This window comes from Pan troglodytes, chromosome 10 (assembly GCF_028858775.2).
Source record: "Pan troglodytes isolate AG18354 chromosome 10, NHGRI_mPanTro3-v2.0_pri, whole genome shotgun sequence".
Lineage (NCBI taxonomy): Eukaryota > Metazoa > Chordata > Mammalia > Primates > Hominidae > Pan > Pan troglodytes.
In genome coordinates, this window is record NC_072408.2 from 129,806,770 (window position 1) to 129,826,962 (window position 20,193).

Sequence of the window (20,193 nt, forward strand, 5' to 3'; positions counted from 1 at the left end):
TTAGGGAAACTGAGGCACAGAGAGACAAAACCACCTGATCCAGACATTCAGCCAACAAGGGCCCAAGCCAGGATGACTTGAGGCAGTCAGTGAGTGTAGGACCCCAGCATCTGCCTCTCCACCTGTCTACTGCGTGCCTGGCACAAAGCAGTTGTCTAATAACTACAAGCAGACAGGGATGTAACACTGCACTTCCTGTGAGCCCTGCCCTGCACCATGTGCTTCAAATCCAGGTGGCCCCACCTATTTAATCCTCACAGCAACTTCGTGAGATGTGCACTGTCATCCCTTCCACTTAACAGATGGAGAAACTGAGGCCCAGAGAAGTGAAGAATTTGCCCAAGATTACATACACAGCTTCTGAATAGCAGAGCTGGGATGTGGATTCATAGGTGTCTGAGCCCAGAATCTGTGTTCTTCACCCCTAAACTAAGATAACATTCAATATAGAAAATGCTACCAGGGGCCAGGCGTGGTGGCTCACACCTGTAATCCCATCTGGGCCTCTTGGGAGGCCATGATGGGCAACAGCTTGAGCTCACGAGTTCGATTCCAGCCTGGGCAACGTGGCGAAATCCCGTCTCTACTAAAAATACAAAAATTTGCCGAGCATGGTGGTGCAGGCCTGTAACCCCAGCAACTCAGGAGGCTGAGGCAGAAGAATCACTTGAAACTGGGAGGTGGAGGTTGTGCTGAGCCGAGATTGCGCCACTGCACTCCAGCCTGGGTGACAGAGTGAAAGAAAATGCTACCGGGAAGTGTTCATCTAAGGAAAAGGGTCCCCAGCAGAGGGCTGGGCCGTGTGGCAGAGGTGATAAGACTGCTGAGGCTAATTGCTGGCAATGACAGCAGCTGCTGCCAGCTGATATTGGCTGCAGGCACTTACATGCGTCAGCACTCACCAGAGCCCTATGAAGTAGGTCCTATCGTTATCCCCATTTTACAGTTAGGAAAACTGAGAAACAGAGAGGTTAAGTGACCTGCCCTGGGTCACAGAGCTAGGTGACCCACAGAGCTGGGTCACAAGCTGGGATGTGAACCCTGGCCGTCCAGTTCCAAAATCTGTACTCTCAACTCCATAGCTCCAACCCTTCAAAACAGCCTCTCCAGGAGGTAGGCACAACCCCTACTGATGCTGAGAAGGGGTCTGAGATGCAGAGGGGGAATGGAGTGGGGGGATATAACGACCCCCAAGCCTGGGCCCTGCTTTCACCCCCGCACCTCCAGGCACACCGAAGCCCATCGCAGAGATGACAGTTGCTTAGTCAGCAGCTGCCCCTCCAAAGACGGTCAGGGCCAAGCAGGGTCAAGGGCAAGGGGAAGTGGGTAGGATGGTCGGACACCCTCAGCCCAGGTCCTGGCTCCCTCCCCAGCCCTGCCTGTGCTGCCCACGCAGGCTCCTGTCTGCTGCAATGCAGAGGCCGTGGGGAGCGAGCGAGTGGGTGAGCTCCAGTCAGAGCCCAGGGAGGGAAGCTCCTGGCCCGGTGCCATTCCAGGCCTCCCAGCCAAGCCACTGCCGGCTGCACCAGGTGCTGCCAGCCGCCTCAGCTGCTGCTCTGCTCGTGGTGGGCACATGGGGTCCCTCAGTCCCCAGAAAGGGGCTGGGGCTCAGAAGTGGAACAGGAGGCAGATCCGCAAGACTCAAAACCTGGACAGCAGCCCAGGGGCTTGGCTGACTCTCCCAACCTGACTCCCAGCCTCTGGGGGAATTCCTTCCCCATCCCCCGACAGTCCAGGGTACCAGTCATGCCCCCCGCCTCCAGAAGCCTATTTATCTTCATCAGAATAAACAAAATTTCAAACACCCATATCGCAGACTACCAAAGCCACATTTTGCAGATGGGGAAACTGAGGCCCAGAGAGGGAGGGGGTGAGGCTTGTCTCAGGTCATCCACCAGGCTGGGGCAGAGCAGTGCTAGCACCTGGGTCCCTGCCCCAAAGCACTAGTCCTTCTACCACAGGCTCCTAGCAGAGTGGAATCCAGCCCCGGGTCGGGTTACAGTCCTCGGTGGGGACAGTTACTCCGTTATTTTTAAAGCTACTGGGCAGAAGCGTGACCACCAGCCAAGGCTGCTTAGAGGCCCGTCACCGCTCTCCAACTGCCTGACTCAGAGGATGCGCTGGGCTCGGCCAGGTGGAGCTGGAGGGCAAATTGTGAGCACATGGGTGACCTGCTTGGCCTGAGGGACAAGGACAAGGTGGTGGCCAGAATAGGCCCCACCCAGAACCGGACAAGGCCCAGGAAGACAGGGGTGGCTCGCCCTGACTCCGCGCACTAAAGAATGGCACAGGATAAGCAAGTGGCCTTGTCCCCACCAGGGGTCTTGTCAAAGGCTTTTCTTCCCAGGGTAGGAGACATTGGTTGGGGTATCTCTAGGCATTAGCTGCAGAGAAGGCCAGAAGATGATAGATAGCAGTTATTATGACGCTGCAACAGAGACCCTTTGCAGAGAAGGCCAGGAGACAATAGATAAAAGTTATTATGACACTGCAACAGAGACCCTTCACCGGGCCCTACTATGTGCCTGGCACCTCCCAAAGCAGCCAGGCCTCCCCACTTCCCTGGGAGGACCCTGTGGTCATCAGCTTCGTTTTACAGCTGGGGAGACAGAAGAGGTTAAGTGACACACAGAAAAAGGACGAAGGCAGGATGGAGACCCGCATCCAGGGTCTCCAGGATGGAGACTCGGGGGTCCCCTGTCCAGGCTATTCAGGGATTGCAAGAAAAGGGGCCAAAGAACTTGGGTGGCCCAGTGGCCTCGGTTCACCCCTGACATGGTGAGCTTTTTACCCCGGACCAGATAAGCCCATTCCATTCGCTGCGCAGCAAAGCACTGACTGACAGAGGCCCGCTGGGTGGGAGGGCCTGACTGTGGGGGTCCCTGGCTCTGGGGCAGGAGCGGGCTGGGTCTGCGTGGGTCCATCCTGATTTTATCCCTGCTGAGCCTCCGGCAGCCCACGTGGGGCCCAGCCTCACTCTGGGACTTGAGAAGCTGTCTCAGGTGCTCTCAGCTCTAGGAGAGGCAAAGAGGCGCGAGGTGCCCTCCCTCCAAGCCTCCTCTTGTCACCTGGCCCTGCACTATCCGGAAAAGGGGAATGGGCAGAGGCGGGGATCCTGTCAGCCCAGCTTAAAGCTGTCTCAGTTAATGTCAGGCAGGGGGAGGAGGCTTTTTTTTTTTTTTTTCCAGAGGCCCAGAAATAAAAGAGGCTCCCCTGGGAACCTACAGGCCTCACTGCCAGGGTGGATGGCGGGGAGCAGCGGCAGCCCACTGGCCTGCTGAGGAGACTGAGAAAAGGGCTTTGCCCAGGTCAGCAGGAACAGGCCAGATCCCCAGGCTTCTGCCAAAGCCCTGGTGCTCAGGATCCCTGGGAAGCCCTGACATGGACAGTGGGAGCCCTCAGAAGGCGCGCCAGCCCCGTCCTGGGGGAACGACAGCCATCCCAGGATCCTCCAACACCTCCCACATTTTCCAAGAGGCAGCGGCGCCTGGGGGGTTAAAAAAAATGGCAACATTCGCCCTACGGGCGCGGAAAGGATGCTGCAGGGATGGGGGCTGGGAGCTGCGGCTGCGGGCTCCGGGAGGGCTCCAGGGAGGCTCCCACCTTCAACCGAGATGCCTATTCCCACCGAGGCAGGGGTGCCCAGACGCCCCCCAACCCGTGCCTGGCCTGGCACCCTGGCCTGGAAAGGTCCCAAAACCAGGGGTCTAGGGTGCCTTGCCCTTACCTGTTACCTGGCACCAGGTGAGCTGTGGGAGGGGGCGCGCAGCAGGCTCGGGTCTGGGGTGCAGGTTCCGCGCTGCTCATTGGAGACTGCGCCGGACGCGGTCCTCGCTCCGCTCTTCCCGCTGCTCCTCCCCGCCTCCCGCCCGCGCTGCGCCGCTGCAAGGTCGGAGCTGAGCCTGGCGTGCGTTGAGACAGGCTGATGGACGGGGCGGGGCCTCAGTGACGGAGGGGGCGGGGATCCTGGGGCAAGGACCGGCGGAGCCTCCCGGGAGGGGCGGGGCCTCAGGAGGAGTGGGCGGGCCCTCCTGGACGGGGCGGGGCCCCCGAGGAGGGGGCTGGCGAAGCCTCCGGGTGGGGACGGGCCTCCTGGGGGCGGGGCCAAAGCTGGCCACCTGCTCACCTGTGGCAAACTCCTCCCACATCTGGCCAGCCAGGCCCTCCACACTGCGTGCTGGCCTCCACCTGGAGCCACAGGCCCATCCTGAGGGGACGGAAATGGTTTCACCTGAAGGAGGCCAGCTTTTTAACTGGCCTTTTTCCCTGGAGGGACAGCCAGCCAGTCCAGGAGGGTGGGTTATGGTCCTCATTCATTCACTTATTCTTTCATTCGTTCACCCAACAGATATTTATCCAGTGCCTACGGCGTGCCATATGCCCTTTTAAGCATTTGAAATTAAACAATTAACAAAACAAGATCCTTGCCCTTCTGGAGCTGACATTCTAGTGAGGGTGTCAGACAACACATATAAGCAAATGAGATATACTGGAAGGGAATACATTTTACGAAGAAAATTGGTGCAAGATCAGGGATTCGGGGCATTGGAGAGGGGAGGCAGCGATATGTCCTCAGTGACTGCCAGGTGCTGGGAACACAGCTGTGTGTGAAAAGACAGAAAACTCCCAGCCTTCATGGCATGAAGGGGACAGAACATCAGCAAGTAAGTGCATAAGGCCATTCAGGTACTGGATGCAGTAAAATAAATAAAATTGTGTAAGTGAAAGGTGAGAAGGCATGAGCCACGGGGAGGGAGGAACATCCTACGCTAAGGCCTGCAAGTTCAAAGGCTCTGAGGTGGGAACCAACTTGGCCACTTGAGGACCAGAAAAGGGTCCATGTGGCCTGAACCGTGGGAAGTGGGTGGGGGAGTGGGCTTATGGCCCAGAGGGGCAGCAGGTGGGGCTAGAACTGCCCACATCCCTGGATCCTCTGATCAGAGGCTTTGTTTTTTCCTGAGACAGAGACTCCAGGATGGAGTGCAGTGGCGAGTTCTCAGCTCACTGCAGCCTCTGCCTCCCAGCTTCAAGTGATTCTCCTGCCTCAGCTTCCCAGGTAGGTGGGATTACAGGTGTCCGCTACCACGCCTGGCTAATTTTTGTATTTTTAGTAGAGATGGGGTTTAGCCATGTTGGCCAGGCTGGTCTCAAACTCCTGACCTCAAGTGATCTGCCCTCCTTGGCCTTCCAAACTGCTGGGATTAGAGTCGTGAGCCATGTGTGCCCAGCCCTGAACAGAGGCTTTTTGGAGCACTCTCTGAATTGGAAATGTCCTCTGCTACTTGATGGGACAGCTTCTTTAGAGGGGAATTTGTTCAGAACTTACAACACTATGTTTTTTTTTAACCCAGAAGGAATTTCCTCTACAGATAGACTTGTGCAAGGGAGCTAAGGTACTAGCTTAAAGGTAGTTACTACAGTAGCAAAAGTCTGGAAATAACCTAAATACCCTTCCATAGGGAACTGGCCAAATAATTAGAGAACACCTGTTCAACAGAATACTCTGTAGCCGGAAAAAAAAAATAGAAGACATAGAGTTATATAAAGGTATGGAATGACCTCCTAAATGTATTGAGTAAAAACCAAGGAGAGAATAAAGTTGAACCATGTTACTATTGGTGCAAAAACAAAGGCAAATATCTAATTGTACTTGAAGACGGTATCTTGGATGGACTGTCCAAAAAGCAGGAGTCACTCAGAGCTGGGCTCTGTCATTTATGCTGTGTGACCTTAAAGAGGTGACTTTGCCTATCTGAGCCTGTTTTCTCATCAGAGAAATGGGGTAATAAAGATATCGACTGCATCAGGTAAAGGTAAAATGTGACAAGGCCGGTGAGGGCAGCCCCTGGCATGTGATAAACTTTCAGTAAAGAAGAACAAGGATTATTTTTAGGAGAGATGGGATGACTGAACCTTTATGTAACTATTAGCATAGTATAGCAAAAATCAACAGGAGCTGTCAGAAATGTGAAACGGACAGAAACAAGTCGGCCTCATCACATGCCATTTCTTCACATGGATGTTGCTTTCCAGCGATCAAGTTTGCAAGCTCTCCAGTCTCTCATTCCTCTGTACCTTTTTTTTTTTTTTTTTTTTTTTTGAGATGGAGTCTTGCTCTGACACCCAGGCTCACTGCAGCCTCCACCTCCCGGGTTCAAGCGTTCTTCCCACCACAGCCTCCCGAGTAGTTGGGATTGCAAGCACGTACCAACACGCCCGGCTGACTTTTGTACTTTTAGTAGAGATGGGGTTTTGCCATGTTGGCCAGGCTGGTCTCGAACTCCTGACTTCAGGTGATCCACCCACCTTGGCCTCCCACGGTGCTGGGATTACAAGCATCAGCCACCGCACCCGGCCTCTCTGTACCTTTGCATAGCTTGTCACCTCTGCCAAGGATGGGCTTCTCAAATCCTGGCCACTGCGTCCCTTTCACATATCTGGCCCACTCTCCTTGCACTTGAAACAATCTTAGAATGAGAGCTTGGTGAGGCGGGGAAGGTAAGCTGCAATGTCAGGTGCACTGCAGGAGGCTGTCAGCCTTGTGACAAGGGGAAGGTGAAACAGGTGAGGCACAGGTGAGTGGGCCACCAGTCACTGCTTTCCCAGCATCCTTTCCACCCCCCCCCTCCCCCCTCCGCTGCCGTGTGGCAGCCAACTGGCTTGAGTGGTCCCATTTGCATCCCCAGCCTAGTCACAGAGACTGTCTCTGGTAAACTTGGACTAAGAACCATTGTGTGAGTGACTGCTAATGGATACGGTGTCTTTTTGGGTGAGGAATGTTCTAAAAGTTGATTGTAGTGATGATTGCACAACTCTGTGAATATACTAAAAACTCTTGAATTGTACACTTTAATTTGGTGAATTGTATGGTATGTAAAGTATATCTCAATAAAGCTATTATTACAAAAGGAAGTCCAGGCAATGTGGCTTATGCCTGTAATCCCAGCACTTTGGGAGGCCAAGGTGGGAGGATCACTTGAACCCAGCCCGGGCAACACAGTGGGACCCAGTTGCTACAAACAATTTAAAAAATTAGCTAGGTGTGGTGGCACATGCCTGTAGTCCCAGCTACTCAGGAGGCTGAGGTGGGAGGATTGCTTGAACCTGGGATGTTGAGGCTGCAATGAGCTGTGTCCATACCACTGAACTCCAGCCTGGGCGACAGAGACCCTGTCTCAAAAAAAAAAAGAGAGAGAAAGAAAAAACACTCCATGCCATATGCCATAAAGGAAATGCAAATTAAAACAGCAATGTGATATCAATACACACACACTAGAATAGCTGAGATCTGGAACACTGACAACACCAAATGCTGTCAGCGATGAGGAACAACAGGGACTCTCATTCATTGCTGCTGGGAATGCAAAACAGTCCAGCTAGGGAGGAAGGCAGTTCGGCAGGTTTTTTAATAAAACTAACTATGCTCTTACTACATGATCAGGCAATCACACTCCGTGATATTTACCCAGAGGAAGTAAAAATTTACGTCTACAGAAACACCTGTCCACAGATGTTTATAGAAGCTTTATCATTATTACTTTCGAGATGGAGTCTCACTCTGTCTCCCAGGCTGGAGTGCAATGGCATGAACTCAACTCACTGCAACCTCCGCCTCCCGGGGTCAAGTGATTCTCCTGCCTCAGCCTCCCGATCAGCTGGGATTACAGAAGCCTGCCACCATGCCCGGCTAATTTATTTATTTATTTATTTGAGATGGACTCTCGCTCTGTCACCCAGGCTGCAGGGCAGTGGTGTGATCTCGGCTCACTGCAACCCCCACCTCCTAGGCTCCAGTGACTCTCCTGCCTCAGCCTCCCGAGTAGCTGAGATTACAGGCGCATGCCACCACGCCTGGCTAATTTTTGTATTTTTGGTAGAGATGAAGTTTCACCATATTGGCCAGGCTGGTCTAGAACTCCTGACCTCAGGTGATCCACCTGCCTCGGCCTCCCAAAGTGCTGGGATTACAGGTGTGAGCCACCACACCCAGCCTGGAAGCTTTATTCTATTGAATGTTTCCAACACAAAGAAATGATAGATGTTTGAGATGATATATATGCTCATGACCCTGATCTGATCACTATGCATTATATGTATTGAAACATCACTACATACCCCATGAGCATGTAAAATGATTTGTCGACTAAAAAATAAACAAAAATAAAATAAAATAAAGCTTTATTCGTAATTGCCTAAACTTGGAAGCAACTATGATGTCGTTCAGCAGGTGAATGGATGCACTGTGGTACACCCAGACAACAGAATATTATTCAGTGCTAAAATGAAATGAGCTATCAAGCCATGAAAAGGCACGGAGGAACCTTCAATGCACATTCCTAAGAGAAGGAAGCAATCTGAAAAAGCTCCCTACTGTATGATTCCTACCATATGACATTCTGGAAAAGGCAAAACGGTGGAGACAGTACAAAGATCAGTGTTTGCCAAGGGTTAGTGAGAAGGAAGGGGTGAGTAGGCAGGGCACAGAGGATTTTTAGGGCAGTGAAACTACTCCATATAATACGGTAATGGTAGATGCATGCCACATACATTTGTCAAAAACTATAGGCCTGTAATCCCAGCACTTTGGGAGGCCAAGGCGGGTGGATCACCTGAGGTCAGGAGTTCGAGACCAGCCTGGCCAATATGGTGAAACCCTGTCTCTACCAAAAATATTTTAAAAAATTAGCCAAGTGTGGTGGCACACCCCTGTAATCCCAGCTACTCAGGAGGCTGAGGCAGGAAAATCGCTTGAACCCAGGAGGCGGAAGATGCAGTGAGCTGAGATCATGCCACTGCAGTCCAGCCTGGGCGACAGAGTGAGACTCCATCTCAAAAAAAAAAAAAAAAAAAATCAAAAACAAACAAAAACAACAAAAAAACTATAGAATATGTTTATTTAATTTTTAATGATTTTTTTGAGACAGGGTCTCATTCTGTCACCCAGGCTGGGGTTCAGCAGCATGACCTCTGCCCATGCAACCTCTGCTTCCCAGGTTCAAGTGATTCTCCCACCTCAGCCTCCTGAGTAGCTGGGATCATAGGTGTGCCACCACAACCAGCTAATTTTCGTATTTTTCATAGAGACGGGATTTTGCCATGTTGACCAGGCTGGTCTCGAACTCCTGAGCTCAAGCGATCTGCCCACCTCGACCTCCCAAAGTGCTGGGATTACAGGTGTGAGCCACTGCGCCCAGCCAAAAACTATAGAATATATGAATCCTAATGTAAACTGCCAGCTTTGGATGATAATGAGGTGTCAGTGTGGGTTCACTGACCATAACAAATGTACTGGCTCGTGTGGGATGGTGATGGTGGGGGAGGCTGTGTGTGCTGTGGCTATACTTGCTACTCAATTTTGCTGTGAGCCTAAAACTGATCTTAAAAAAAAGGAAATCTATTAAAAGTGGTTAAAATGGTAAATTTCGTTATGTAGATGTTATCATAATAAAAAGAATGTTCATAGCAGCTTCATTCATAATGTCTTTTTTTTTTTTTTTTTTTTTTGTTGAGACAGAGTCTCACTCTGTCACCCAGGCTGGAGTGCAGTGGTGCAATCTTGGCTCACTGCAAGCTCCGCCTCCCAGGTTTACGCCATTCTCCTGCCTCAGCCTCCCGAGCAGCTGGGACTACAGACGCCAGCCACCGCGCCCGGCTAATTTTTTGTAGCCAGGATGGTCTGGATCTCCTGACCTCGTGATCCACCCGCCTTGGCCTCCCAAAGTGCTAGGATTACAGGCGTAAGCCACGGCGCCTGGCCTCATTCATAATGTCTTTAAACTGGAAACAGCGTAAATGTCTGTCAGCTGTAGAATGGGTCAATGACTTGTGGAATGTTCACTCAAGGGAATAGAAAGCAGTCGAGAAAAATAACAGGGGCGCTTCTACGGGGGCTGGAATGTTCTGATTGGGATCTGGGTGCTGGTTACATGGGTTTGTCCAGTGCTCTATGTTGACTTTTTTGTTTTTGTTTTCTGAGACAGAGTCTCACTCTGTCGCCCAGGCTGGAGTGCAGTGGCGCAATCTCGGCTCACTGCAGCCTCTGCCTCCTGGGTTCAAGCGATTCTCATGCCTCAGCCTCCCCAGTAGCTGGGATTACAGGCGTGTGCTACCACGCCTGGATAATTTTGTTATATTTTTAGTAGAGACGGGGTTTCACCATGTTGCCCAGGCTGGTCTCGAACTCCTGACCTCAGGTAATCCGCTGGCCTCAGCCTCCCAAAGTGCTAGGATTACAGGCGTGAGCCACCACACCTGGCCTCTATGTCAATTTTTAAACTATGTGTAAATATACACATATACAGACATATACATATGATTGCACATTCATATACATATATTCACATACACATATACATACCACTCTGGAATCAAGATACTCTAATTCCGGAGCGTTCTAATTCTGGTCTGCTACTCACTAGGTTTATGACTCTAGACAGATTCCTGTACCCACCTCAGTTTCCTTATCTGTAAAATGGAGATAATAATACCTTAAGCAGTCAACAAAGATACATGTCAGTGCTGGCTGGTAGCACATGTTGATTCAGTACTTGCTGGTAAATATTCTTCTTGCTGCTGCTCCCTTCGGTGACTGAGCCCAGAGTGTCTGGAAGGAGGAGAGGGTCCATGGAGAGGACCAATCTAAACTGATAAGCAGGCCGGGCGCAGTGGTCTCAGTTCTAGACCAGCCTGGCCAACATGGCGAAATCCCGTTTCTACTAAAAATACAAAAACTTTGGGAGGCCGAGGCAGGGGGACCACGAGGTCAGGAGATCAAGACCATCCTGGCTAACACGGTGAAACCCCGTCTCTACTAAAAACACAAAAAATTAGCCGGGCGTGGTGGCGGGCGCCTGTAGTCCCAGCTACTCGGGAGGCTGAGCCAGGAGAATGGCGTGAACCCGGGAGGCGGAGCTTACAGTGAGCCGAGATCGTGCCACTGCACTCCAGCCTGGGCGACAGAGCAAGACTCCGTCTCAAAACAAACAAACAAACAAACAAAAAACAAAAAACAAAAAAATTAGCTGGGCGTGGTGGCGCCTGCCGATAATCCCAGCTATTCGGGAGGCTGAGGCAGGAAAACTGCTTGAATCCGGGAGGCAGAGGTTGCAGTGAGCGGAGATCGCGCCACTGCACTCCAGCCTGGGTGAAACTCTATCTCAAAAAGTAAATAAACAAATAAATAAACTGATAGGTACAACACGCTCATCTTGCAAACTGCTGCAAACGGAGAGGGGGTGAGGGTGGGGTGGGGTGCTGCATGTGCCAGGCCTGCCTGGTGGGTGGCTGGGGAGCCGACCTGCCCTGGGCCTCCTGGGGAAAAAGGGCAGTTAGGCGGGTAATGAACATTGATCTGGGGAAATGGATCCTTTCCTAGATAACAGGGCCTCTCACTATCACTGGGCAATCAAGACGACTGTAAAACGTTAAACACCTTCTCGGGCCGGGCAGCTCTGCACGAGAAAACCCCAAATCCCACATACTCCCACCACTCCCAGAAGCCCTGTGGTGGTTAACTGGGGAACTCTGTAGGGTTCAAACGCCATATTTGCCCCTTACTGGATGTGTGACCTGCGGCGGGTCCCTGTGCCTCTCTGGGTCTCAGTTTCCTCATCCGTAAGACGGTGATATAATAGTACCTAGCTCAAAGGTTTAATGCTGGTAGATTCCTGAGCAAAGGTCCGGGGAGAGAAGAGGCTCGGTCTGCAAGAGTTGTCATTTGTTGGCTGCGGTGAGACCACGCCCCGTCGCCCTCCCACACCTGACCCCGCCCTCCCGCGTCCATTGGGAACGCCACCGGAAGTAATGCGAGACGGAGCGTTTTGGCGGAGACACTCACTGGGGCAATCTGAGGTAATCCAAGACTGTGGCGGAGGGACCGGAAGCGCCAGGCAGGGACCCGGGGTAGATGCTAAATCCAAACTGAAACGTACAGGGCTGGATGATTGAAGCACCAGCGGGAACTAGTCGGACCTCCGAGCTCTTTAAACTGTCCTCAGCCTTCCCCGTGGGCTCGGCTGGTTCTCCACGAGCTCCGGGCAGACGGGGGAGGGGGTCGGCGTTTAAGTCAAAGGCCTTGGGGCTCCGAGTCCCTTCCTTTCCCCGTCCTGTGAAGGCGCGACCCAGTTCAGCTGTCTGTAAAGTGGAGCCATTAGTCCCTGCCTCGTAGTGGGAAAACTGGGAGGCGGAACGAGGAGGCCGCCGGTCCCAACCCGGCCCAGGAGCATCTTTCTCCGCAGACTGTTTCCTGGCGAGGTGCGTCTTCGTCCTTTTCCGCCCTTGGGAACTTAGAGCGGCCCCTTGGCCGCTGGTTCCGCGCCTCCCGCGGTTGGGGGCGTGCCCGAAGTCTCTCTACGGAAGCTGGTAGGGCTGTGGGCGCTTCACTATGGCGACGGTGGGGGCTCCGCGGCGCTTCTGCCGCTGCGCCTGCTTCTGCACCGATAACTTGTACGTGGCGCGCTATGGGCTGCACGTGCGCTTTCGAGGCGAGCAGCAGCTGCGCCGGGACTACGGCCCGGTGAGTGGCCGCTGTCGTCCCTACGGAGCAGTGGGCAGAGAGGGGTAGTGGAGGAGGGAAGTTCGTCCCCAGGGTCGTTTGCTTTGCGCACGCCGCGCACCGTATCTTCAAATACAAGAATGACGGCCTCTCTTTGCCTCGGTTTTCTCACCGTAAAGGGGTAATAGTATCTCCCTGTGAGATTGTGAGGAAGGAATGAACAAGCATGTAGGGTGCTTAGGACAGGGCCGGGGTCAGCTTGCCGCCTCACAGCAACACCAGCCCGGAGCCCTGTCCTGAGCTTGACAGGGTTCCGCAGTTCATTCTCTCCATGATCCTTTGAGGTCGGGGCTCCTCTCCCCATTTTAAGCAGGGGAAACTGAGGCTTAGAGAGTGAAGGGATTTCCTCAGGTCATACAGTCATGCTCAGTGTTCTTTCTGCTCCCAGATCCTGCGCAGCCGAGGCTGTGTTAGCGCCAAGGACTTCCAGCAGCTGTTAGCAGAGGTACCAGTCCCCTGCCCCTGCACAGCTCCTCGTTAGATTTGTGTCCGCAGCTTGAGGACACAGCTTGAGCCTAGCCTCAGTCCCTGATCCCTGAAGGGTCACTTAGGCCCTCACTTTCCTCCTTCCTGCCCCCCACTCATCCCTCCACACCTGAGTCTTGGCACCAGGAGAGAGAAGGGGAAATGCTAAGTTGCTAAGTTGCCTAGTCATGCCGTTCTTAACAGCTCTGCGAGATAAGTACAAGCACCACTCTCATTTAGGATTGGGAAGCTGAGGCTTAAAGAGGGATCACTTGCCCAGGCTTTTACAGCAGGAGCAGATGTGATCCCAGCCACAGCTTTCAGGCCCCTGGGCTCCTCACACCTTACCATATACCCCGCAGGCTGCTGCCAGGGCTGCTGCCCCGCTCCCTCCTCCTCCTTCCCCTGGAGTCAGTGGTGGGAAGCTTCCCAGGAGAGTCCTCAGCAACCTTTGGAACACAGGACTTGGCCATGACTGTCTCCTGTCGCTATGTGGGCCCAGATGGTTGAGGTACATCTAGGGGTTCTCATCCCAGCTAGGCTCAGGTTGGGGCAGTCTGAAACAGGATGGGTCCCCTTCTAGAAGTCCCTTTCAGCTAACAGTCTGGAACTTGCAGTTGACCCAGATAGATTCAGGAGTGTAGGCTAGACTTGGCTTCCAGCCTGGGCCCTGTCTGGCGTTCTGGGCTTCAGTTTCTTCATCTGTACAGTGGCCTCAGGAGGATGGGAGGCCCCACCTGGTAACAACCCTGTGCCACCCCAGCTTGAGCAGGAGGTGGAGCGGCGGCGGCGGCTGGGGCAGGAGTCAGCAGCTAGGAAAGCCCTCATCGCGAGTTCCTACCACCCGGCACGGCCTGAGGTCTACGACTCACTGCAGGTACCAGCCAGCCAGAGTGCTTGAAGGCCGGTACTGGAAAGAGGAGGTAGCATCCAGGGCTGGGGGTGCTGCCTGCCCCACAGCTGGTGTGTTTTGCTCCCAGGATGCAGCTCTGGCTCCCGAGTTCCTGGCCGTGACTGAGTACAGCGTGTCCCCAGGCGCAGACCTCAAGGGCCTTCTCCAGCGGCTGGAGACAGTATCGGGTGAGGTCCTGGCCCTGAGACCTGGCAGGACCAGGGAATGGCAGCCTGGGAAACCTGGGTGTGGGATGCTGGGGTCCCTCCAGCCACCATCTCTGCCTCCAAAAACCAAACCAGCAGGAGCTGGAAGGGTCAGTGGGACCAACCTGCCAGGAGCAGGACATCCGCATTCATTCATTCAATACCTGCCATGAGCCTGGTATCTTCATTCTTTCCTTCACCCTTCCTTCGTGCCCTCATCCAGCAAATAGTGGATATTTGTGTCATGTGTGGGACAGCTGGCACACTCAAACAGGGCTGATCCAAGATCTTAAAGGGACCATTGAGACAGGTATGGGCAGGATAAAGGGACCAGTAAGGAATGGCAAAGCCCGGCCCCCCAGGGCTGGCAACAGGAGGGAGCAGTTACCACCTGGAGTTGTGGCTCTGGGCGGAGGCCTGCAGCCATGCCAAACTCCAAGTAGGGCAAGAAATGCCCCACTTCTCTTCAGATTTCCTGCTGGGCTCACTTATTGGCTAAACCCAGCAGGAAATGCTGGGCAAGGGAGGTTTGCGTGTTGTTTAACCTCTGATTCAGTTTCCTTATCTGTAAAATGGGAGCAACAGTAACCCCCTCTCTTAAGGCACTGTGACGATCAAGTGAGTTAATCTGCATAGAGTGCCTGTCACAGGGCCCGCACGTAGTGTTTGGAAAGTGTTTCCTATTCTTATTGGCACTGATAGCCTGGGCTAGGGGCTCCTGTGGGAGGCAGATACAAGTTTCCCCTCATGGAGCCTGTGCTTTGTTGGGGGTCATGGGTGGAATGAATCCCCCTCCTCCCAGCCTGGGGGTGCTCTCCTCATTGCCTTCCACTCCCCGGCAGCTGAGATAGTGCTGAGGCTGTTGGCTGGGGCAGGGCCTAGGCTGCGAGGTGGCCCCATCGTGGGCACACTAGCCCTGCACCCCTGGGCATTGGTGCGTCCGCCAAGAAATGTTTAGGTTTCCATTCTCAGCCTGGCTTCTTCCCCCTCAGGGCCCAGCAAGAAAGAACAGCCCCTTCTGGCCTTCCTGCTGGGGGACAGAGGCTCCCAGAGCCACTTCTGAGTTGGGGTACAGACTTCGGTGGCTCATCAGATGAAAGGAGGTGCAGAGAGAGCCTGAAGTTGGCTCTGTGATCCCGACTTGGCTGTCACTGGCCTGCTGGGTGTCCCTGGGCTACTTCCTTCCCCTCTCTGGGCCTCAGGACCCATATGTGAGCTCCCAGGGCCAGCCCTGTGGACACTTGTAGTCTGGGGAAAGGTTCCGGGCATAAGTGGGGGGCATGGGAATCGGCCTCCCCTGCTCCTCATGTTACTTCCTTAAGTCATCACAATAGCCCTGAAAAGCAAAGGCCTCATCCCCATGGCACAGGTGATGAAACAGGAAGACTGAAGCCCAGGCCTGGCAGGCCCACGGCCACATTCAGGCCAACAGACCATCCCTCCTTCCACAGAGGAGAAGCGCATCTACCGGGTGCCTGTGTTCACAGCGCCCTTCTGCCAGGCCCTGCTGGAAGAGCTGGAGCACTTCGAGCAGTCGGACATGCCTAAGGGGAGGCCCAACACCATGAACAACTACGGGGTGGGTGAGGCCTGGCCCGTGGCAGAGGAGGGGGTGGCTGGGGTCAGGAGGCAGTGTCAGAGGTTCTGCAGATGGGCTGCCTGCCCGGGCTGCGAAAGAAGGTCACAGTGGGATCACCGTGGAGTGGAAGCCCAGGGTTGCAGCCCTCTAGTTTCCTTGCTGACCCCAGGAATCCCCTCCCAGGTGCTGCTGCACGAGCTCGGGCTGGACGAGCCGCTGATGACACCACTGCGGGAGCGCTTCCTGCAGCCGCTGATGGCCCTGCTGTACCCTGACTGTGGCGGGGGCCGGCTCGACAGCCACCGGGCCTTTGTGGTCAAATACGCGCCGGGCCAGGACCTGGAGCTGGGCTGCCACTATGATAATGCTGAGCTTACCCTCAATGTGGCCTTGGGCAAGGTCTTCACGGGGGGCGCCCTGTATTTTGGGGGCCTCTTCCAGGTGAGTGTGTGACCCATGCGGCAGGGCCTGGGGCAGCTGTGAGTGCCCAGGCCTGAGTCGTGCCATCTGCAGGCACCCACAGCCCTGACGGAGCCCCTGGAGGTGGAGCACGTGGTGGGCCAGGGTGTCCTCCACCGTGGCGGCCAGCTGCATGGAGCCCGGCCCTTGGGCACTGGTGAGCGTTGGAACCTTGTCGTCTGGCTCCGAGCCTCTGCTGTGCGCAACAGCCTCTGTCCCATGTGCTGCCGTGAGCCCGACCTGGTGGACGATGAGGGCTTCGGTGATGGCTTCACCCGAGAGGAGCCCGCCACGGTGGATGTATGTGCGCTCACCTGAGCTTGCTTGGGCCCAGTGTGGGGGTGGCAGGCAGGTGAGGGCTCCGTTGCCTTGGTCTGGGGGCAGAAATAAAATCCCCGCAGCCTACTGCACTTCTTGGCTCAAGGGTGTGCCAGCTTCTGGGTCATTCTATGGGCAAAGATGCTGCCTTAGTTCAGGTTTGTCAGAAGCAGAGTCTGGAATGGGGCTTCAGCGAGGGAGTCAGGGAAGCAGGGGAGGGGAGGGAGCAGCTGGGCAAGGAAGTGGCTTCAGAGGACGTCCAGCCTCAGCTGGCCCCACGGAGAGCTCCAGGCAGAGCCCACAGTACCACAGTGTGCCCACACCACCGGTTACTGGCTCCTGGATGAGGGGGCCAGAGAGGAGTGAATAACTTCCCAGACACTTATCTCCAGGGCAGGGTGCCTTCCAGTAGCCAAGGGAAGCCTCCAGAGAGCACAGATGTGAACCCTCAGCAGCAGGCATCACCCCCAGTGGACTCGGGTGGGCCACCAGTAGCATCTTCTAGATGGCAGAGGGGTGAATGGCAGGGCCGGGAACCAGGCTGCCCGGGTTCCCATTCTGCTTCTGCCACTTCCAGCTGTGTGGCTTTAGGTGAGCCTTCACCTTTTGGTGCCTTCGTTTCCTCATTTAGCACCTGCCTCCTAGAGCTGTTTTGGGAGTCAAATGCGCTGACGTATATAAAGTGCTTTCCAAGATCCCTTTGTGTTTGCGGCTGTCATTGTGGAAGAGTTGCAACTTGGGGGCCCGAGATTGGATGAAGCGCACAGCCACGCTTTGGGTTACACATTTGAAAGTCAGGGGGCTTCCATATTGCAGTCTTGAGTTTGGTCTCCCTGGGAAGGTGGGGCACCAGCCCCATGCCACGTTGCACGGATCAGCTGGAGCAGAATCCCGGCTTCCTTCCGGATGGGCCTGGGGTCCATGCCCGCGCTCACTGCCAAGATCTTTCTGGCCCCTACGGACACGAGTTTGCGACCTCTGAGTCACTGGGTGGGCGCGTCGGAAAGACCAGGGCGCCTCAGTCTGGAGCTCGCAGTCGTATGGAGAGGGCAGGACCAGCCGGGAAGGAGGGCGGCGCGCGCGAGGGTCGCCTTCTTCCCAGGGCACCGGGGGCGTGGGTGCTGCGGGCGTGCGCCGAGAGGGCAGCCTTGGAAGCGGGCGCAGCTTCGGCAGACACAGGCGTGAGGGGCTGCGGAGCTCGAGGGCCGGCGCCCCTGCTTGCCTCTGCGGGAGGTGGGCGCGCCCGGGACGGAACCTGGGGCGTCAGAACGAAAGGCAGCGGCGCCGCGCTTCCCAGCCGGACAGCCTCCCGCGCAGCGCCCCGGCCGGAAGCCTCCTCGCCGCCGCTTCCTCTCGAGAAGGCGCGGGGCGGGCTGTCCGGCCCGCAGGGCGGTCGAGGTGGGAACGGAGCAGCCCCGGGGGCCCCCTTGAGGCGTTGAGGCCGCGAAGGGCGCGGGGCTGGAGGGTAGGAGAGCGCGGGAAAGCGCCCCAGACGCCACTCGCGGCGGACGGCGGCCAGTTCCCAGGGGTTTGGAGCCGGGTGCGCAGGCGTGGGGCCTCCGGGCAGGGGGCGGGCCCTTAACAGGCACCGCTGCGGGGACTGGAGTCGGCGGAGAAAACCGGGGTCCCCAGCGCTGGGGGTGGGTGAGGGTCGCTCATTTTCCCGGGACGGTGACGGGTACTGGGCGTCGCCAGGCCCCGGCCCCGCTAGAGCCACCCTTGGAGCCCGCCCGCGGCCGGCCTTGGGGGCTTCGGCTCAAGCGCGTCTTCTCCGTCGCCAGCCCGCGGCGCCATGGCTCACGTCGGCTCCCGCAAGCGCTCGAGGAGTCGCAGCCGGTCCCGGGGACGGGGGTCGGAAAAGAGAAAGAAGAAGAGCAGGAAGGACGCCTCGAGGAACTGCTCGGCCTCCACATCCCAAGGTCGCAAGGCCAGCACGGCCCCTGGGGCGGAGGGTGAGGACCACAGGCATCGGGGAGAGGAGGCGCAGTTACTCCCCGGGGAAGTCGGGCGAGCAGTGGTCGGGGACGCTCAGTCATGCCTCTGTGCAGCCGGGCCTGAGATGTGAGGGCCAGGCGCCGCAGGAGCCAGGAAGGGGCTCTTCTGGGAAGCTCCATCTCTGTTCTGGAAAGCTCCTCAGGAAGCGCTCACCCTGTAGACGGTCTGTGCCTGCCCCAGGCCAGAGCAGGGGACGAAGGTTTACCTCTTCCTCTCCTGGCCTTCCAGCCTCACCTTCTCCCTGCATCACAGAGAGAAGCAAGCAGAAGGCCCGGAGGAGACCAAGATCCAGCTCCTCCTCCTCTTCTTCCAGTTCTCCTAGCTCCTCTTCTTCCTCCTCGTCCTCCTCCTCTTCCTCCAGTGATGGCCGGAAGAAGCGGGGGAAGTACAAGGACAAGAGGAGGAAGAAGAAGAAGAAGAGGAAGAAGCTGAAGAAGAAGAGCAAGGAGAAGGCGGAAGCACAGCAGGTGGAGGCTCTGCCGGGCCCCTCGCTGGACCAGTGGCACCGATCAGCTGGGGAGGAAGAGGATGGCCCAGGTATTGTGCTGCCCAGCACCTGGGGGGGAGAAGGTCGCTTCCCAAGGCCTGGCCACCACCTCCGTCTTCCCTTCCAGTCCTGACGGATGAGCAGAAGTCCCGAATCCAGGCCATGAAGCCCATGACCAAGGAGGAGTGGGATGCCCGGCAGAGCATCATCCGCAAGGTGGTGGACCCCGAGACGGGGCGCACCAGGTGGGGAGCTTTCGGCCTGACTTACACCACAGGATCTGGGAGTGTTGGCTGAAGATGTGTGCTCTCGGGAGGAGTGGGGCCGGGCGGGGTTCCTGGTGCCTGAAAAAGGCCAAATGTGGGCAAAAATAAGGTCACTTGGAGTAAGTAGTTGCAGGGGTGGAAGGGCCTGGAGGAGGCTCTTGAAAGGGCTGTTGTTGGCGGGGCTGAGGCTGGCAAGGCAGAGCCCAGCTCCACTGCCTTCATCAGGGAGAGTGGGTGAGGCCCCAGGGTCTGTCCACTCAAGGCTGCGGGGCGGGAGCCCTGGGACCCCTCTGCCGGCTGCTTGTGGTTCTGCTCCTCTGGCATTAGGGGACCTGCCTATTCCTTGCTGAACGGAGACCCTCCCACCCCCAGGCTTATTAAGGGAGATGGCGAGGTCCTAGAGGAAATCGTAACCAAAGAACGACACAGAGAGATCAACAAGGTGGGTGTGGCCCCTCTGCCTGCCATCTGCCCCCAGCTCTGTTTGTGATGTACCCCTCCTCCTGTGTGCTTTCTTCCCCAGCAAGCCACCCGAGGGGACGGCCTGGCCTTCCAGATGCGAGCTGGGTTGCTTCCCTGAGGGCCCCCGCTGGCCAAGGCCTGTGGACGGCGCTGGCGGCCCAGCCTGGGCAGGTTTCAGGGTGCCAGTGGGAAGCCTGATGGGTGCTGGTGGCCTTTCCCCCATGGATTGGTCTCTGGCCCAGCCCAGTCTCTTCTTAGGGGCAGGGGGTGGAGGTTGGGGTCACCGGCCTGCTTGGCACCCCCATCTGAAAGAGCAGCACTTCTCAGCTATTAAAGGCCCCCTGGATAGACTTTCTCTGTTCTGTGGCTTTTTGTGCTGAGGGGGAGGGAAGGGTGCTACATGACTGCCAGGGAAAAACAAGGGCTCCGGAAGCTTTTGGGCAAAGCTGGGGTGTCCTCTGGTGGTAGTGAGTACAGGCCACACCAGCGCCTGTGCCCTCCTCTTCAGGTC

General features: G+C 55.9%; 3 protein-coding genes across 51 annotated transcripts in view; 2 read left to right on the plus strand and 1 right to left on the minus strand.

Moving 5' to 3' along the window:
- Nucleotides 1-12,347, minus strand: part of ABCB9 (ATP binding cassette subfamily B member 9) — a 47,610-nt gene extending 35,263 nt beyond the window's left edge. For 3 of the 23 annotated variants that reach the window (XR_010147834.1, XM_016924511.4, XM_063785216.1), the window contains exons 1-2: nucleotides 11,637-11,806; nucleotides 10,488-10,603 (exon numbers count right to left, since the gene is read on the minus strand). The gene's annotated coding sequence lies outside the window, so the exon portion shown is untranslated. Of the gene's footprint in view, nucleotides 1-3,727; nucleotides 3,923-4,126; nucleotides 4,208-10,487; nucleotides 10,604-11,431 lie in introns of all 23 variants that reach the window. The other 20 variants (XM_016924507.4, XM_054663780.2, XR_010147832.1 and 17 more) reach the window with 19 other exon arrangements.
- Nucleotides 11,843-17,167, plus strand: OGFOD2 (2-oxoglutarate and iron dependent oxygenase domain containing 2). Of its 12 annotated transcripts, none has more exons than XM_063785224.1 (8): nucleotides 11,843-12,252; nucleotides 12,942-12,998; nucleotides 13,381-13,529; nucleotides 13,782-13,895; nucleotides 13,999-14,098; nucleotides 15,568-15,695; nucleotides 15,879-16,136; nucleotides 16,209-17,167. In XM_063785224.1, exons 3-8 carry the CDS (start codon nucleotides 13,509-13,511, stop codon nucleotides 16,470-16,472), a joined length of 885 nt encoding a protein of 294 aa, XP_063641294.1. In that variant the 5' UTR covers nucleotides 11,843-12,252; nucleotides 12,942-12,998; nucleotides 13,381-13,508; the 3' UTR covers nucleotides 16,473-17,167. The 12 variants fall into 12 exon arrangements, with proteins under 12 accessions (XP_063641294.1, XP_063641299.1, XP_063641300.1 ...); XM_063785223.1 differs by having other exon boundaries at nucleotides 12,237-12,514; XM_063785229.1 differs by lacking the exon at nucleotides 13,381-13,529 and having other exon boundaries at nucleotides 11,860-12,252.
- Nucleotides 17,168-17,248: 81 nt separating this feature from the next.
- ARL6IP4 (ADP ribosylation factor like GTPase 6 interacting protein 4) lies at nucleotides 17,249-20,033 on the plus strand. 16 transcript variants are annotated; one of them, XM_009426493.4, is made up of 6 exons: nucleotides 17,249-17,870; nucleotides 18,254-18,424; nucleotides 18,696-19,004; nucleotides 19,082-19,199; nucleotides 19,593-19,662; nucleotides 19,744-20,033. In XM_009426493.4, the coding sequence occupies exons 1-6, from the start codon at nucleotides 17,330-17,332 to the stop codon at nucleotides 19,798-19,800; spliced, it is 1,266 nt and encodes a 421-aa protein (XP_009424768.1). In that variant the 5' UTR covers nucleotides 17,249-17,329; the 3' UTR covers nucleotides 19,801-20,033. The 16 variants fall into 16 exon arrangements, with proteins under 16 accessions (XP_009424768.1, XP_009424770.1, XP_009424769.1 ...); XM_009426495.4 differs by having other exon boundaries at nucleotides 18,254-18,391; XM_009426494.4 differs by having other exon boundaries at nucleotides 17,252-17,870; nucleotides 18,720-19,004.
- Nucleotides 20,034-20,193: the final 160 nt, after the last annotated feature.

What these genes read in the sequence shown, in the direction of transcription:
- OGFOD2 (XM_001168928.7), top strand. Translation starts at nt 12,383, where the DNA reads ATGGCGACGGTGGGGGCTCCGCGGCGCTTCTGCCGCTGCGCCTGCTTC. An exon ending in TCCAGCAGCTGTTAGCAGAG is followed by an intron (nt 12,999 to 13,781) that starts GTACCAGTCCCC and finishes GTGCCACCCCAG; the next exon opens with CTTGAGCAGGAGGTGGAGCG. An exon ending in ACACCATGAACAACTACGGG is followed by an intron (nt 15,696 to 15,878) that starts GTGGGTGAGGCC and finishes ATCCCCTCCCAG; the next exon opens with GTGCTGCTGCACGAGCTCGG.
- ARL6IP4 (XM_009426493.4), top strand. Translation starts at nt 17,330, where the DNA reads ATGCCACGTTGCACGGATCAGCTGGAGCAGAATCCCGGCTTCCTTCCG. An exon ending in CCCGAGACGGGGCGCACCAG is followed by an intron (nt 19,200 to 19,592) that starts GTGGGGAGCTTT and finishes TCCCACCCCCAG; the next exon opens with GCTTATTAAGGGAGATGGCG. An exon ending in GACACAGAGAGATCAACAAG is followed by an intron (nt 19,663 to 19,743) that starts GTGGGTGTGGCC and finishes TTTCTTCCCCAG; the next exon opens with CAAGCCACCCGAGGGGACGG.